Here is an 18,273-nt window from a genome sequence, read left to right as displayed (position 1 = left end):
TTCGTGAGCTGTTTCTATCGGTTCTCTTTCGATCTTGAGAATATCAGGTTTGTTCTATCTGTTTTGACAATTCTTTTTCGTGTTCTTTTCAATTATGCTGCACAAAACCTAGAGTATGTGTGGTTCGGTTCGGTGCCCACAGTTCGTTCTTGGCTGCTGCCCTATCAAGTTTTTGGTCGATCTGGCCATTAATCAGCTTTTGAAAACCCTAGATTAGTAGGTGCGGTCGTTTATGATACGGTGCTTTTTGGCTGGAATATAGTTGTGGAGGGTTTTTATTGGTGTGTTTGGACTTGCATAGCGTGATTTAGACGCTTTTTATTGTTGTTATTGTAGCGTTTGGTTACGCGAGTAGCGGGGAATTGGTGTTTCCTGCCGATGCGATTGGGTGGAATTGTAATTTCATGCCGCCAGAACCACTGCCTTAGGATCGGAAAGACTTCTTCAAGGAGAGGAAGCACCATAACAATAATAACCACCACGACAGGACGGCGTCTGACTCTTTGCTAGGAGGTGGCGGCGGCGGCCCCCTGACCAGATGGAGAGATTACTCCTCGCCCTCTTCTCACAGCCGCGAGCTCCCCCGGTGGGGATCTGTCGACTATCGCAGACCTCCAGGTAACGTCAGTTCTTAATAGCTTTTTTTCGTCAATTATGAGTGTTAATTTGCTCTGGAGTAGCCGTAGATCATTCACTTTTCATTCATATTTTATTTTATAGAGAGACATCGAAACTAGACTTTGCTTGAAACTAAGTAGTCATGATTTGTTTGACATGTGGCTTCGGATCTGATTCGTTGTGTTTTAAGATGTGCTTATTTTGGATTCTCGTTAGATCTGGGTTTTCTTTTCTGTCTTTTTTTTCCCCCTTTTTCTTTTTGTCTTTTGGGTTGTTGGGGAATTTTTATCTTGGTCAGAGATCTCTTTGGGGTAGATTTATTGTTTCTTAACTTGTTTTTCTTTTTTTCTTTCTTCTTTTTTTCCCTGGTTTGGGTGAATATATACTTTGCTTGTCTAAATTTGTTGTGGTTTTCCCTTTTTGTTTAAATATTTTATGAAGGTCATGGTAAGCAGGGAGGTTGGTACTCGTTTGCTGAAGAATCTTGTCATGGTTATATGCCGTCTCGAACTGGTGACAAGATGCTGGAAGATGAGAGCACCCGCTTGTCTGTTTCGCGTGGTGATGGGAAATATGTCCGGAATAGTAGGGAAAATAAAGTTTCTTTTAATCAGAAAGACTGGAAAGGGCATTCATGGGAAACGAGCAATGGGTCATCCAACATTCCTGGGAGGCTACAAGACCTGAGTAATGATCAGAGGTCAATCGATGATATGCTAACGTATCCATCTCATCCTCAATCTGACTTTGTAAACACATGGGATCACCTTCAGTTGAAAGATCAACATGATAATAAAATGGGTGGTGTCAATGGGTTGGGCACAGGCCAAAGATGTGAGAGACAGAATTCACTGGATTGGAAAACACTTAAGTGGACTCGTTCTGGAAGTTTGTCTTCCCGGGGTTCAGGGTTCAGCCATTCAAGCAGTTCAAAGAGCCTGGGTGGCGTAGATTCCAATGAAGGGAAGGCAGATTTACAGCCAAAAAATGCAACTCCAGTCCAGTCTCCATCAGGGGATGCAGCAACCTATGTGACTTCTGCTATGCCATCTGAGGAGACTACTTCTAGGAAGAAGCCTCGTCTCGGATGGGGTGAGGGATTGGCAAAGTATGAGAAAAAAAAAGTTGAAGGTCCTGATGTGAGTGAGAACAAAGATGGAGCTGTTGTTTTGACTAGTAATGTAGAACCTGCTCATTCTCTCTCTTCAAACTTGGCCGAAAAAAGCCCCAGAGTTATGGGTTTGTCAGATTGTGCATCACCTGCAACTCCATCCTCTGTTGCTTGCAGTTCTTCGTCAGGTTTGTTGTTTCTTACATTGCTTTTCATTAAAATTAAGTTGGTTCAATATTAGGTTTTGACCAAACCAAAACTTGAATATGCTGTTTGTTTTATTCTCATATTTTGGTTTGTGAATGTAATTTGTACAACAAACCTAAATCAATCTCTAATATGTCCTTTCACTCCAAGCTGATGGTAGAGGGCTCGGTAAGGATGTTGATACGTAAGTTATAAGGATTATATAAAAAATGATCGATCCCCTTAATTGACCTGTGTTACTTATTTCATGGTAAGTGTCAAGTACTTGGATATGATGGCTAAAAACATGTAAATTTTTTGCCTCCCCCATTCTTTTCCATGCAATGTGAGCATATGATTTGTGATTTGTTTGCTTTACATTTTCCATTCCCATCACTCGTGTTGGCTATCTTTTAGCCCTCCACTTGTTTGGATTGAATGAAGCCATCTTCTTAAATTTTGGCATATCTTTAGTTTTTAATTAGTTTTCATTTAGTACGTGTCTTGAAGATTTTTATCCCATTGTTACGTAGACACAACAGACTCAACCACCAACCCTGCTCCCCCTGTTTATCATTTTCCAATGTTTACGATTGCATGTCTGAACAAACGATTTTGAATTCTATGTGGGCAATCGTTGCAGGTGTAGAGGAGAAAGCATTTAGCAAGGCAGCGAATGTTGATAATGATAACAGTAATTTATGTGGCTCACCTAGTATTGGGTCTCAGAATCATCTTGAGGGATTTTTATTTAATTTAGAGAAGTTGGATAGCAGTTCAATATCTAATTTAGGCTCTTCTCTTATGGAATTTCTCCATCCTGATGATCCAAGTACTTTAGATTCTAGTTTTGTTCGATCTACTGCAATGAATAAGTTGCTTATATTGAAAGGCGATATTTTGAAGACCCTGGAGGTGACCGAATCCGAAATTGATTCACTGGAAACTGAACTTAAGTCATTGAAATCTGAATTGGGAAGTAGTTGTCCTTGTCCTGCAACATCCAGTTCTTTGTCAGTAGAGGGCAACACAGATAATTTAAAGGAACAGGGGACTGCCTCCAATTTAATTGCCCGACCTGCTCCTTTGCAAATTGATTCTTGTGGTGAAGGTTTGTTGGATAAGATGCCTGATTGTAGTCATGTCTTGGAAGAAGCTCATGCTAATGTTAAAGATGAGGATGTAGATAGTCCTGGAACTGCTACTTCTAAATTTGTTGAACCGTTGACTGAGGTGAAGGAAGAGTCTCCATCCGACATGGTTAAAAATGGTGAATGTCCTGGAAATTTGGATGCTATTCAGTCAGAAAACGTTGAACCTAAATGCACACCGCCTGGCTCCTGTAAGGAAGAGGTGACTGGTGCCTCTGCTGGCAGGAATGACATTGCGGTTGCAGAGAGTGATTGTGGTGCACTTGTTTCTGGTGATTGGAGTCTATATGCTGATGGAGAAAATTTGTGTGATATAATTTTGGGTTGCAATAAAGAATATGCTAATAGGGCTTCTGAAGTATTTAATAAGCTATTGCCAAGAGATCACTGTAATGTTCATGTTTGGGGTGTTGCCAATGTCTTGCGTTGTCAGGACAACTCCTCAGTCAAAGAAAAGTTTGTAAAGAGGAAGCAATTTTTAAGATTTAAGGAGAGAGTATTGACTCTTAAGTTTAAAGCCTTTCAACATCTTTGGAAGGAAGATATGCGCTTACTTTCAATAAGGAAATATCGTGTGAAGTCTCAGAAGAAATGTGAATTAAGCTTGAGGACAATACATAGTGGATATCAGAAGCACCGGTCTTCTATTCGCTCTCGATTTTCTTCTCCTGGTAAGAAAACTCTCAATTTCTTTATATGCTTCGATTGTTTTTGCTGTTTAGTCTTATAAATATTGAATATAATTAAGTGTCAATTTTTATTAGATGATAATGACTTTATGTAGGACAGTGGAATAGTTCTGATAAGATTTATCTAGTTGATGAATTACTGTTGTAAACTTCTTACATTTGGGAAATGTTATGGTTTATGTTGGTGTTACTGCAAATTGGAAAGAATATGAGATATATTTTATGCATTACATCTGTAATTTCTCTCTCTCTCCCTCTCTATTTATTTATTTATTTTTACATTTGAACATTGATAGTTATTTTTTATCATTAACTCTAGATTATAATTGAAAGAGAGATATATAAGGTGATCAAGTGGTGATTTTGCTTTGTTGTTAGTTCTATATTCCTTTTGTTGTTTCCATGGTAGCTAAATAGTAAATAACTAAATATGATTAGTCTAATAATTATGCACTAGACTCTAGTTTTGATGGTTTAGGATTTTGGTTTTATGTTAATAGCGGTTTACATTTAAGGGTTTCCATGTAAGCTTGTGTTTTTATTTTTATTTTATGTCTCTGTGATCTGTTGGTGTAAAATTTTTATTGGTGAATGCCTGACGACAAGCATGATAAAGTGAAAGAAGGGTATAAGCAAATTTGTTTCCTAATCTGATGCATTTATAGAATTCCTCTTGCTTGTTTTACTATCTGTTTATATTAGTTGCAAGACCTGGCATCTGAATGTCCTATTGACCTGTATTCTGACAGTGTGAGGACTTGAAGTGGATGGAATATAGGGGAAAGTATGGAAGGCTACAATATTGTTGCCATAGAGTTATGCTTACTGAATAGCATATAGAGCATTTTTATTTTTCTTTCCTTGTATTGATGATTTTGTCTGTCTGTCTGTCTCTCCCTGTTTTTATTTTTTTTTTATTTTTTTTAATTTAAAGTTTGGATGATTCATGACTCTGCAATGTGTTTAGTAAAGTAGCTGAAAAGTTTGCTGTATTACATGTGAAGCAAGCATCTGTGGGTGCAAATGTTAATAAAAATAGTGTCACGAGAATGGTCTGTAAGGTCCTGTAGTCAACCTCCAGGACAGTTGGTGGACTGGCTTTTCTGTGCTGTTTTATTTGAGTTGCTATGTGCTTCTATAGGAATGGTCTTTTTGGTGTTTAATTAGTGAAGTGGTTCTATTCAGTAGCAGGATGTAAAATAATTTGAATGAACTGCTGCTGCACAGTCTTAATAAAGGAGGATTAGCAGCATTTGCTAGGAGTCATGGTAGTGTAATACATGAAGAGCAAGATGGAAGTGTCCCAAGATTTCATGACAGGGTGTCAATTCTTTTTTTTTTTCCTCAGATGCATTTATGTTTAATGCATATCATGTTACACAATTCTGTTTACAATTTCTAAGGTGACGGTGATTCATTTGTTGCTGTTTGGTTATTTTGACATCCATATCAAGTGGGGCAAGCTTCTGTTTATTAATGTGGTCGTGCTTTGGGTGTTCATATTAAGTTATCAGATTGTTTGCAATAGGAAATGATGATAAAACATGGAAATGGTCCATGTGATACATTCTCTGCTTAAGTACTTTATTCACTGGTATTTGTTGTATGTTCTATATTTTTTTCAGTGTTTCTTTTTCCTTTTGGGTTGTTTTTATTATTATTATTATTATTATTATTATAGTTTCACGGATATTTTTTTTCTAATTAATTTTTGATGGTAGATGAATTCTTTTTAAATGCTAATTTTGGTGTCGACCATGACTTTCATTTTTTCTTTTCCTTAGCAATCATTCATAAAAATTACTAGTACTGACCAAATTTTACTGTTCATTGTTTTTACTGTCTTAGCAACAGGAAATCTAAGCCTTGTTCCGACCACAGAGATAATTAATTTCACTAGCAAACTGCTTTCAGATTCCCAGATCAAGGTTTATAGGGATTCTTTGAAGATGCCAACATTGATATTGGACAAGAAGGAGAAGATGGTGTCAAGGTTTATCTCTAGTAATGGATTGGTTGAAGATCCGTGTGCTGTGGAGAAGGAAAGAGCTATGATCAATCCCTGGACTGTGGAAGAGAGGGAGATTTTCATGGATAAGTTAGCCACTGTCGGGAAAGATTTCAGGAAAATTGCTACATTTCTTGATTATAAGACGACTGCTGATTGTGTTGAGTTCTACTATAAAAACCACAAGTCTGATTGTTTTGAGAAAATAAAGAAAACGTCTGAACAAGTGAAGCCATGTGCTAATACTTACTTAATTCCATCAGGCAAAAAATGGGATCGACAGATGAATGCAGCATCCCTTGATATATTGGGTGAAGCTTCTGAGATGGCAGCTGCATTCCAAGCTGACAATGTTCGGCGGCTGTGTTCTGGTAGAATCTCTTTGGGAGGGTGCAGTGATTCAAAAATATCTTTGGGTGATGATGGCATGACAGAAAGGTCAAGCAGTTTTGATGTATATGGGAATGAGAGAGAAACAGCTGCTGCAGATGTTTTAGCAGGAATATGTGGTTCGCTGTCGTCTGAGGCAATGAGTTCTTGCATCACAAGTTCTGTTGATCCTGGGGAGGGCCAACGGGAGTGGAAGCACCAGAAAATGGATTGTGTTAGGAGATGGCATTCAACATCTGATGTTACTCAGAATGTTGATGATGACACTTGCTCAGATGAGAGTTGTGGGGAGATGGATCCTGCTGATTGGACAGATGAGGAGAAATCCATCTTTATACAGGCAGTGTCATCCTATGGTAAGGATTTTGTCATGATCTCACGATGCGTTAGAACGAGGTCCAGGGATCAATGCAAGGTGTTTTTTAGCAAGGCGCGTAAGTGCCTTGGACTGGATTTGATTCATACTGGACGTGGAACTGCGGGAACGTCTGTAAGTGATGATGCCAATGGTGGAGGGAGTGACACAGAAGATGCATGTGTCTTGGAGACTAGCTCGGTTATTTGCAGTGATAAGGTGGACTCTAAAATGGATGACTTGCCATCCTCTGGGGTCTACAAAAATCAGGACAAATCTGATATGGAAACCATGAACATGCAAACTGACCTGAATAAATCAGAGGATGACAATGGGGCGAGACTCCTTGATGATCAAGGTTCCAAGGATGTAGGTCCTTTGGTTTCTGATGAATCTAAGATAGTGCGTAATCTTGAGGTAGTTTCTGAATTGGAAAGAAAGAGAATAGATGATGTTGATAGCCAGTCCGAGTCACTGCAGGCCCATAAAATTCCAGTTGTATTGGTTAAGAAGGAAGGTGGGAAAGATAATATGACAGAACAAGCTGTTGGTGTGCCGGTGCCGGCTACGAGTAGAGAAGCCATGAATTCATGCCCGTCAGGTTTAAATATTTTAGTTGAGACTACTGAGGCTCCTGTTAAGGGATTTGAAAATGGTTTGGAGGGTCAAATTGAGCATTATAAAGTATGCAAAGCCGATAGAAATGGTGACACAGATACGATGCAAGGTTCAAATGCATTTGGGAATATTTTCGATCTGGCTGTAGATACAAGTTCTTGTTCTGTTCCTCGGAAGTCAGATAGTGGGGATAAGCTTCATGTAATGTCATTGCCACCAGAGAATTCTTTTGCTCCTGTAGCTTCTGTGTCACAAGATTCTGCTGCCAGTCAATGTGAAAAAACAGTCAAACAAAATAGGTTGTCTACCACACTTGACTTTCAGGGGAATAAAGATAAGAATGCTCATATTTCTGTTAGCAGTGAAGACTATCACCATAACCTGTTGGGGCATTCTGTACTGAACCATGTTGAACACCCCCAGATTCTCAAGGGGTATCCGTTGCAAATTCCTGCAAAGAAAGAGATGAATGGCGATATAAGTTGCAGACAACTTTCTGAAGCTCAAGGCAGTTCTAAGTCAGACAGGAGTAATGGGGTGCACTATATGGCTCAGGATTGTTACATTCAGAAGTGTAATAGTTCAATGTCTCATGCTTCAGTTCCCGAGCTTCCACTTCTGTCACCAAACTTAGACCAAAAGAATGATCCTCGAAGAACCCATTCACGTAGTTTGTCAGATACAGATAAACCATGCAAGAATGGTGATGTTAAGTTGTTTGGTAAGATACTTAGTCATCCCTCATCTTCCCAGAAGCCAAATTCTGGTAGTCATGAGACTGAAGAAAATGGGGTTCATCATCAGAAACAAAGCTGCAAGGTATCAAATTTGAAATTCACTGCTCCTCTCCCTGCAGAGATGTTGAAGTTTGATCGTAATAACTATCTAGGCCTTGAGAATGTTCCTGTGAGGAGTTATGGTTTTTGGGATGGGAACAGAATACAAACTGGTTTTCCATCTTTGCCTGATTCGGCCATCTTGCTGGCCAAGTATCCTGCAGCCTTTGGCAATTATCCTGCGTCCTCATCCAAAATGGAGCAGCAGGCTTTGCAGGTCAAGAGTAGTGAGCGCAATTTTAATGGTGTCGCAGTTCTTCCGCAAAGGGAAATTAATAGCAGTAATGGAGTGGACTATCAGGTGTATAGGAGTCGTGATAGTACTAAAGTACAGCCATTTACCGTAGATGTAAAGCAGAGGCAGGACTTGTTATTCTCCGAGATGCAAAGACGAAATGGGTTTGAAGCGTTGTCGAGTCTTCCACAGCCGGGGAGAGGGATGGTCGGAGTGAATGTTGTAGGAAGAGGAGGGATACTTGTAGGTGGACCATGCACTGGTGTTTCAGATCCAGTGGCAGCAATTAAAATGCACTATGCTAAAGCTGACCAGTATGGTGGGCAGAGTGGGAGCATTATTCGGGAAGAAGAATCTTGGAGAAGTAATGGGGACATAGGCAGGTAGTAGTTGTTCTTTGAGGGCTTGGGAAAGAAGCCCTTCGCAGCAAACGTCTTATCTTTGCTGCGCCCTGTATAATAGTTTTTGTATTGTTCAATGAAAAATGATAGGGCAGTTGACAGTTTCTCAGATCTCTTTCTTTTTTTGGGTAAAATATTTTAGGTGCTTGTAATATTGCAGCAGCTTTGTATTTGTTGTATTTGATGGAAATACAGAAATAATCTGTGAAAGTTGGAAGGAGGGGTTCTTAAAACACCTACCAGTTAGAAGACCATTAAACATCTATACCCGGTTTCTGTTCAGCACATTTTGCTAAACCTTAAAAGTTGCTACACCTTAAAAGCTAAAAGTTGCTCTCATAGTCCCTATAAATTTCAATTCCTTTAATCTCGATCTCAGTTTCTTTTTGTTTACCTTTCAATTTTTGAAATAATATCCGACAGGGAGATGTGGTTACGCAGGATTCAGTTGGGGCTTCTATTAACCACGGCCAATAATTGGGTCTTGATTGCTTTTGCTTGTAGAATAAAAAAATCATTTGTCTTTGTCGTTTATTGGCTTTTAGTCAAAGGCAGATACATTTAGAATCCCCAAAGACGTATTTTAAAATTCCGAATCTGCCTAACAATTTTGACAAAGTTTGGAAGTCGACCGAGCTGTCTACCACTAAAGCAGAAGTAAAATTTATCAGCCTACCTTATCTGGCATTTCACCAAATCTTCCTCAAAATTAGTCAAAACAACATACCATACAAAGTGGCTCATCATGCAGAGTACCTGTCCGGGTCTTTAAAATTAGTTGTATTGACACCTAAAAAATGTGGACTAACTGGGTTGTCCAACACTCCGACCAAAAACTGTAGTGGGGCCCAAAAATATATTGTTTTGTCATTTTAAAATTTATGTAGAAAATATGGGACCATGGGGATTACCATAAATATGGGATTCTTTTGGCACATGAATGGCTTGAACCTGTGTCTGCTTTTGAATGTGATCTGTGAGGAAGAACTATCTTCCCATCATTAAGAGAGACCGATCAAATTTGACCTCAATCCATCACTTCTGGCCTTATCCTTTAAAAGATAAGGGGTTGTGGTGACATCCCTAACTGATCTTCTAATGAATGGTAATTTTCTTTGCCTCTTCCTGTGTTTGGAGGATGGATGGAAGAGGTGCCATAACTTCTATTACCTGCATTTGGGAATCAAAGATAGTAAATTTGTTGCAATAGAAAATAAATAAAACTATAATCTCACGGCTTAGCAATTTTTATTTACATGGCAAATGTTACTCAACTTTGCAAATCATGAAATAATATACCAACAGAAGGTGATAGAACACGTTTTTTTGGATTTCGATGAACCATAATATCGATATTTCTCAGCATCATTGGGCATAAATAATTTTGTTCATACAAAGGCATATGCATTCATATATCAGAATGCTCCTAAGTAACAATTTGTAATTTCCACATGTTGAGTCTGATTGGTCAACTGGAACAAGTATTTTTGGATGGTTGTTATGCATTTACCTCATTTGTGGTCGGATGTGAGAGTGTGAGTTGATGTGCATGCAAATAGTAACCACAGTCTCCTGGAACAGGTGTTAGAGGCCTTGGATACCCTCTGCATGAAGAGCGAAAAAAATGCATCTTATAAAAGGAACTTGACTACTTAAATAAAAATTATGAGATCAACTGTTTTATCCCCCAATGAATCTTAGATTTTTGCTTTCAAAAACAGATGGGTCAAAAAGGTCCAAGAACCAACTCTATATATGCAGTGAATATACATCAAAATAATTGAAATTTGCTAGTAGTTCACGAATAACAATAAGATAAGAAAGTTTGGGAAGAAGAAATCATCCATGTAAGGAGTATTTATGTACCCATCTTGTGCAAAAGTTTCGTTAGCAAATTCAGAGTCAAAGGACTTTGGTTGGCCTCCAGCAACATAGAGAGGATCACCTGCTTAGAAGTAAAAATAACTTTCAGAGTCTGACATAAGACAAAACATAACATGAACACAGGATATAAAATTTTAACCTCCCAAGTGAGAAACTTTATGCATGGTTGAAGGAGATACCTAATCCTCAACTGTGATTACAACAAAAAGGAAAATCGACAGGAAAAAATAACTTGCAATATTATGATGATATGGCAGAAATTTGAAGCGATCCAGACAACTTTTAACCACTATAGTTGAACTTCTCAACATTTAAGAGTCTCCTCTATATAATTAATCTTGAAAATGGCATAAAAAAAATACATGTTTTACCTTTACCATATATGTGAGCTCCCTGTTATCACAAATTTTAACCTTTGGCTTTGCCCTGTTTACCTCTTTATCTCATTACAGTTCACCATCACCTTGTGCCTAGAATCATTTTAAATCTTTAATTCCATTTTCGTCCTTTTTCTTTAATGTCATCCAGGTGCATAAATCCTATAAAGTTTTTGAGTCTTCATTTAATGCTAAAATTGACATGAGAGTGTTATTGGAAGTGATGACATGATTCAAATACAAAATTGGAATGTCATCCAATAACCAGTACCATACAGATATCAAGACTTCAAATTTTACCCACTAAAGGATGCCCTACAAAAGCAAGATGAATGCGTATTTGGTGTGGCCGGCCAGACTGAATTGCAACCTGTTAAACACATTTACAGATCAGGACACTTGTATTTAGTTACAGGAAAATGCAAAGGACATCCTAAATTTCTTGATGAACAATTGAATGAGGACATTCTATTCATGACAAATATTAGGGGTGAAAAAAAAAGTCCGAAAACTGAACCGAACCGAGAAACCGGACCCAAAACGAACCAAAAATTAGGTTTTTCTAAAAGCCGGTTCGGTTTGGAAAAATTCATAAACCAATTATCTGGTTCAGTTTTCAGTTTATGGGTTTCTCCAAACTGGTTAACCAAAACCGGATTTTAAAACCAGTTTCCAATAAAAAAAACCCTAGGTATATGTAACACTTAACTTCTAACTCACCGCCACCCTCAACCTTTCTCAACTTTTAGTTAACACTCTCACATCCTAAACCTTTCTTTCTCATCAGCGAACGGCAAACAGTGACAACCACAGCATTAGTAACCACCACGAACGATGAACAGCGTTAGACCAAAAATCATGCTTTAAAAAATTTTAGATCCAAATGAATCTTCAATCTTTCATTCCCTCTCCTTACATTCTCTCTTGAAGCAATGAATTCATCAAACTCTTATGAATCACGCAGCTCTTCTCTCACTAAATTTCACAAAAACCAACCAAACCCACATCAAATTTCCAACAATATCACCCATCTCAAAGATCAGAACCAAAACTTTCACAATACACTGAAATTCTAGATCAGCAACCCCAACCAAAGAGATCTACCATACCCACCAAAACCAATCCCCAAATTCAAACAAAACCCGCAACAACAAATCAAAACACCAATAAAACAAAACACCCAAAAACCATTTCCAAGATCTGCAGCTAATCCCCAAATGGGCACTCAAATCTGACGCAAAAAAACGAAATTTACTTCTCTCCCTCTTTCTGTTTGTTTGTATTTGAAGTGGGTTTTGATTGTTTTTGGTTTTGTTTGAGTTATAGTGGGTTGGATTTGATTGATTAATTTGGTGGTTGAGTTGTTGCTGATTAAATTTATGCTTTGAAGGTTTTACTTTGTTAAATTGCCAGATGCTTTTTGTAAGGCTTGTCAGCTAAGAGGTGATTTACAAAACTGGTTTAAATCCGATTAACCGGTGAACCGAACCGAATATTAGGTTCGGTTCAAAACCGGTTTACTAATATAACCGGTTCGGTTTTGGTTCAGGTTTTGCCTAAACCGAAAAACCGGGTCGGTTAACCGGATTTTCCCACCCCTAACAAATATCATATAGCCTCCATAATATCTCCTAATACTTAGTAACATGAAGGTTGATGATATAACAAAATGAAGCAGAAGGGGTACCTGGACCAATGTTCGGTTTCCTTGCACATCTCTCTCAAGAACTTTAACTTTGCTCAGAGCTGGTTTCCCTGCTTAAGCGGAAAACAATAAGGGACAGAAAAAAAATGTAAATGATAAAGGAAGTCAAAAACAAAGCACAACTGTGAGGGTGAATGACACAGTAATACTTGGATGAATATGGTGACTAGTACAATATAACTCATGCTCAAAAACAGAAAAAAATGACTATGTTTATATTTCTAAATCTGCAGTCCAGCAACTAGATAGAAGTTATATTCATTGAACAAAATTCAATAAATTGATAAACCTGAAGGAGTAGCGACATACAGCCCTTTGGCCACACCAGGATATTGCATAATTCCGATTGGCTGCTTGATGATTATCTGTGATGCAGAAACAAGTTCTAATTTACATAAAAATATGTTCAAGTAACAATGTTATAGATACACAAAAAGAGTGGATATAGATGGTTTTCTAATTTAGTAGCCTGTACAAGGACAACTCTTAGCTAAGATACAAAATGTATTGGCAAAACATTATTGAGAAATTCCAAAAAAGATGTTGTGCCGTGTTGTTACCTCATCCTCCTCAACCATCCCACTTACTAGTGCCCGGTATATCTTTGAAATTTTCCTTGTACAGAGCTCCATGTTCATATCACTGCACACCAGAGGATTGTAGGTTTAATCAATGAATGATATAATGATTTAAAACAAAATGCATCCAGAGTTGTACTTATTCATGGCTACAATAGATTGAATCAGTATAGAACTTAAAAAAAATGCAACACAAATAATAATTCTCATGTCTAAATGAAAAGGAAGGCCCCAAAGACATAAAGGTTTTAGTTTTACTGGGGATTGTAAGGGCAGCATGTCATTCTGCTATTCTTTGTTTAGAATCTGTCAGTTAAGTGACCGTTGTTCTAAATGTGGTCCATATCAGGTTTATCGCCGTAGATGTTCTCCTCATTTTCCAACATTACTAGATAAGAACATGTGAATACGAAGCATTTTACTTAGGTTTTAAAAAAGAGAAAAAATGGTAATTGAGGGGTTCTTTGCGTAATGTAATATGTGCGACAGCTATTACTATTTACTACTGGTGAGCTCATCATGTTTTCAAAAAGAAAGAATAAACAAATAACGCTTGTAAAGGTAGTAAAGGCCTTTTGTCCAGGCAGTAGTCTGCATCTGTTTAATTGATTCCCAGGTCCAGCAATTCAGAAGCATGGAACAGGATAATAAGTTCCTCTAACTGAAAATCATTTTGAAAATGTAATTATGCACCAAATGATAGTACACTTCTGCTTCTCTTTTCAGGAGATATTAGCAGATTCAATTCTCACTTCTTTTCAATGATCTCTATTTCTAATTGACATGTTATGCATTGGGGACTAATTAAATATTTTTCTAAAAATTACTCTACTTGTAAGCCAAAAATATGAATTAGTTTTTGATGCTTAAATCACAACCATCAATTCTACAAAGTTATAGACAGATCGCCAGGTAGCTTTTTCACAGGCTCAAACACCGAGGATAAATGAAAAGTTCCAATTTTTCATGGTTTTTAGACATTCGATAAAAAATAAACTGCAAGTAGATGCAAGCTTTCCTGCTACCTGTTAGCACCAATAACAGATGTCCCATCGGCAAAATAAGCTGCAAGGCAAGTTTTTGCGAGCTTTGTTTTTGCACAAAGTAATATTCCTAAAACCAATAAGCAAACTAATCAGATCACTGAAAATACGGCAAGAATAATAATATTTGCCTAATTGCTGTACATAACCAACATAAAAATTAAAAAAGTAAAGTTGGGATGTTAGATGTCTAGGAATATCAAGTTTGATTTGTCAGATAGGGCAGAAATAAACTACCAACCATCATTAGTTATGGCAGTACACTGTTTACACTATAAATTTTGTTTACCAACACCAGATGACTATGCAATACCACCATGTCAAGAGACATATCTAAATTCAACTATGGGCATCTTCGAATAACAAATAAAAGCAACTTTTTTCGAATTTAAGTTCTTAGCTTCATCATTGTTCTCTTATCTTTCCCATATCAGTGTCAACCGGTGATAAGTACATGCACCTTGATCAATAATGTTCCTTCTGAGCTCTAGATTTGTTAATTGAAAAAAAAAAAAAAAGAAAAGAAAAACAGAGCATACAGAACCACCTTTATAGGGAAACATTATCTTGGTCATTTTGTTAGTCATTAAGCTAACCTGATGTGCCCCTTCCCAAACGATGTACGGGAACAAGGTGTGATTCTTGGTTTGACAGTGAAGACTTCTGTTTGCTTGCCTGCCATTGTAGCTGCTTTAAAACAGTTCTCTGTTGGAAAAGTCCTCCCGGCAGAACTTGCAGACCAGAAGGCTTATTTAAGGCAATCTGAAAACAAAATCATTCCGTCAGAACACATTAACCAGAAAATTATGAAGACAGAAATATATAAAAAGCATAATCTCCTAAAAGCCAAAAGGAAGACAGTCTGAAATACAGGATTAATAAAAGACAACTTAGACACATTGACCATAACAAAAGAAAAATTGACACCAATATATTCATACAATACAAAACTTCATTGGGGTACAAACAATGACACAGAGACATCAAATGAAGCAATTTAAACAAAGTATACACCAATTTGAGCATCTAATAGTCAAAACTCATGAAAACAAGTGATTGAATATACAGGCACATATAAAAAGAAATGTGCAATAGCAATTCACCATATCATTGTCTTCATATGAAACCTCCAGCAAGTATGGTGCATCAGGCTCTTTCCAAGGAAGCCTATGATATACTAGTTCTGAACCAGCACTGAAATTTTTGATTGATAAACAAACAACTTAAGAACTTCTCGTCTTTCATACTTAGTATACCAGACATTAAAATAACAAAATCTAAAAATAATCATCAAGCACGAAACCTGAGAATCATGTCAGGATCTTAAACAGCTTTACCATCAATTGTTATCTGGAGACCACCAAGCAAAACAATATAGTAAATCAATTCAACCACTACTAAAAGTTGATGAAAGGATATATTTGGGAGTGCTTCTGTAGAAAGCACTTAAAACACTCTCTAATATATATATATATATATATAATTGAAATTAAATTTTACCTGTTCATTTTGAATTCTCTGCAACCAACTGCTCGATTATTAGTAAAGCTTGTAATAAGTAAATAAATAAATTTGAAAAAAATAATCCAAGTAATGGCCTGCTTGGTTGCGAAGAAAACAGAACAAACACAGTTCGACTTCAAGTTAATGCCATATAGATGTCTGTGAATGCCAAAAGCTCATATCAACCAAAGTCATTTAAATAAACATCAATTTGTTACATTTTTTTTTTCTTTCAATAAATTTTCTTCAGTTTTCTCAGCAACCAAACAGAGGATAAATAATAAAACAATAACAATGAAGTGAATTACCCTTGCAAGGGAGCTGAGTTCTTGTGTTTGGTAGAGTAGAACTCGATCAGTGTCAATTCTGTGATTATAAACAAAAACCAAAAGCCGGAGTCAAATTTCAAAACAAGCAGAATTTTGAAAATAAAAAATAGGGAAAAAAATAATCAAAGGAAGTAAAGAAGAGACTGGAATCGGAGGGAGAAATGACGTCGCTGTAGAATAAACCGTCGTTGAGATCAGGCCACGGCAGGCCGAACGCCTTCTCGCGAGATTGAGTTGCTTCTTCTGTCTCTGAAGCGCGAGACATTGCTCGATAAACCGCGGAAAGTGGAAAAGCTGCTTTAAGTTTTGCTTAAAAAGAGAGCTGAGTTTTGATTGACGCGGTTTATTAAAAAGACATTTAGAGTTAAAATTTAATTAAAAGGCTATCTAGTTTGTAAATGTTAACTAAATAACCTTATTTTTTATTAAGTTTAATTAAATATAATTAGGGGATATAACAAATATTATATGTTGGGTGTAAATGGTATCAGAGCTTTGGAAGACGGGGGGTATGTGTTTATACCTGTTAACCTGTTGAAAGTTCTTGGTAGCATGAATAATGATTTGAATGATGAAGTCTGTATGAATAAGACTTGTTTTCATTTGGATCATGGACTCAAGGTAAAACCGGAAATCGGTTTGTTAAATACTGTCATAGATAAGTTAGAGCTTTTGACCCAGAAGCTTGAAAACTTAGATAGGAGAGTGAATTATACGGTGTATCGTATATTTACTCTAAACGAAGAATTAACCCATATCGAAAATCAGATTGAAAAGGTTAATTCTGTACTTCAAAAGGTTAAAACACTGGAACGTGTTCTAACTATTTTACTAAGCTGGTAAGATAGGAGATGTCTCTGGTTTTAAGTGACATCGAACAAGTGTGGCCTATTGAAGGATATACTGAACAAGAGGTTAAACAGGTTGTGCTAGACCTCTGTAACGGCAACCCAGATATTCGAGAAGAGTATTTGACTTGGCTAGGTGTTAAGCGGCTTTTGGATGTTATTCAAAAGGCTTTTAGTCAAGGGTGCACAAAGATTTTGTGTTTTATTTGCCGGATTTCCACCATTGAAGTCTCTGAGCTAGAACTTCGGAATAAGTGGTTAGAAAAAGCTGAGGCGGTAATTCCTTATTGGTACGGCGAATCTCAGTTGGATCCAGATCCCAAACCTTATAAAGAGTCGGACTTTGCAACTGAGTTGAGACCTGATTCAGATTGACCATGGGTGGTCAAGATGTTTTGGATCAGTTCGCGGCTAGTTTGCAGGAAAAATATCCCAGATTGCCTCCAGGATATGCACAGTTTGTAGCCAAGGAAACCCAAGGTGATTGGGAAAAGGCGGAAAAACTCTTTATGAAAGGTGTTAAGGAAGAAGACTTTGTTTCTAAGGTGGATGGAAAACGAAAGATTGATATTCCAGAAATTTCTACCTCAGATGCTGAGCGAATCAGCAGGTATTATGAGGAAGAAATGAAGAAACAAAGGAAAGGAGAAGAAACTGAAGGATCAAAACCAACTCCAGGTCCAGGTTCTAAAAAGGCGAAGCTTGATGAGCTAATCTCGAGACTCAGGGAATCTGAGTTTAAAGATGATCCCCTTGAAGGAATTCGTAATCCTTTAAATTCTTTCGAAGGATTCCTTAAGGAAATCTCCAAACCCGAATATAAACAAACTTATGCCACAAAGATAAGGTCAGAGTTTATACCTAGGGGAATACCTAGAATGGTGGAGATACCGTCTAGCGGAAGTTTCCTAAATATGGATTGTGTTACGAATGTAACGGATGCAATCGAAGCATGGGAAACTGTTAACTGGGTTCATATCCTAAACAAGAATTTTGGACTCAGTGATACTTACAAGTTTCTAAGATCTACACTGCAGGAAGCTTTTGGAGAAGTTTAGAAGCTGGTACGGGTCTATTAGATACTGTAAGGGACTTGAAGAATACAAAGTCTATTTTTGCACTCTTCAAGGATATGCTCTGTAGAGAATTTACTGGGATAACTATTACCAGTAGGAATCTCGCGGAGGTAGTTGCCTTAGAAGCTTTGACAAAGCTTAGGCTTTGTGACATGTGTCTGTTTGAAAATTTCGTTTGTGAATATAGACGTTATTTTTATCAGTTGCCTGGTGGAACACAGGAAGTCATGAAGAATACTTTCTTTGCTAAGCTTCCCCAAGGATGGGATAAGGCAGCAAACAAGGTGTTTAAGCTTCTACTTGAAAAGAATCAGGTTGTTGATTCTTTGGGA

At 37.4% G+C, this 18,273-nt stretch overlaps 2 protein-coding genes across 3 annotated transcripts; one reads left to right on the top strand and one right to left on the bottom strand.

Annotated features, from left to right (window-relative positions):
• The first annotated feature begins 315 nt into the window (after positions 1-315).
• LOC116138238 lies at positions 316-8,831 on the top strand. 2 transcript variants are annotated; one of them, XM_031423958.1, is made up of 4 exons: positions 316-618; positions 1,060-1,917; positions 2,559-3,737; positions 5,610-8,831. In XM_031423958.1, exons 2-4 carry the CDS (start codon positions 1,116-1,118, stop codon positions 8,582-8,584), a joined length of 4,956 nt encoding a protein of 1,651 aa, XP_031279818.1. In that variant the 5' UTR covers positions 316-618; positions 1,060-1,115; the 3' UTR covers positions 8,585-8,831. The 2 variants fall into 2 exon arrangements, with proteins under 2 accessions (XP_031279818.1, XP_031279817.1); XM_031423957.1 differs by having other exon boundaries at positions 5,604-8,831.
• A 421-nt stretch (positions 8,832-9,252) lies between these two features.
• Positions 9,253-16,321, bottom strand: LOC116138313 (RNA pseudouridine synthase 5). The gene is given in 14 exon segments (XM_031424033.1): positions 9,253-9,768; positions 10,109-10,202; positions 10,465-10,543; positions 11,160-11,229; positions 12,547-12,614; positions 12,854-12,929; positions 13,125-13,206; positions 14,168-14,255; positions 14,782-14,947; positions 15,289-15,379; positions 15,489-15,535; positions 15,686-15,713; positions 15,997-16,054; positions 16,162-16,321. Coding segments are annotated over 14 exon segments (1,143 nt in total). The 5' UTR covers positions 16,283-16,321; the 3' UTR covers positions 9,253-9,693.
• Between the last annotated feature and the right edge of the window lie 1,952 nt (positions 16,322-18,273).

The sequence above is a fragment of the Pistacia vera genome, unplaced genomic scaffold, assembly GCF_008641045.1.
Source record: "Pistacia vera cultivar Batoury unplaced genomic scaffold, PisVer_v2 Contig34, whole genome shotgun sequence".
In the NCBI taxonomy this organism is placed as follows: Eukaryota; Viridiplantae; Streptophyta; class Magnoliopsida; order Sapindales; family Anacardiaceae; genus Pistacia; species Pistacia vera.
This window is presented reverse-complemented; position numbering and strand designations above follow the sequence as displayed.

Bases quoted from the DNA above. Each gene is read 5' to 3' on its own strand.
- LOC116138238 (XM_031423957.1), top strand. From the start codon at position 1,116: ATGCCGTCTCGAACTGGTGACAAGATGCTGGAAGATGAGAGCACCCGC. The intron at 1,918-2,558 runs GTTTGTTGTTTC...CAATCGTTGCAG, and splicing joins TGCTTGCAGTTCTTCGTCAG to GTGTAGAGGAGAAAGCATTT. The intron at 3,738-5,603 runs GTAAGAAAACTC...TTACTGTCTTAG, and splicing joins CTCTCGATTTTCTTCTCCTG to CAACAGGAAATCTAAGCCTT.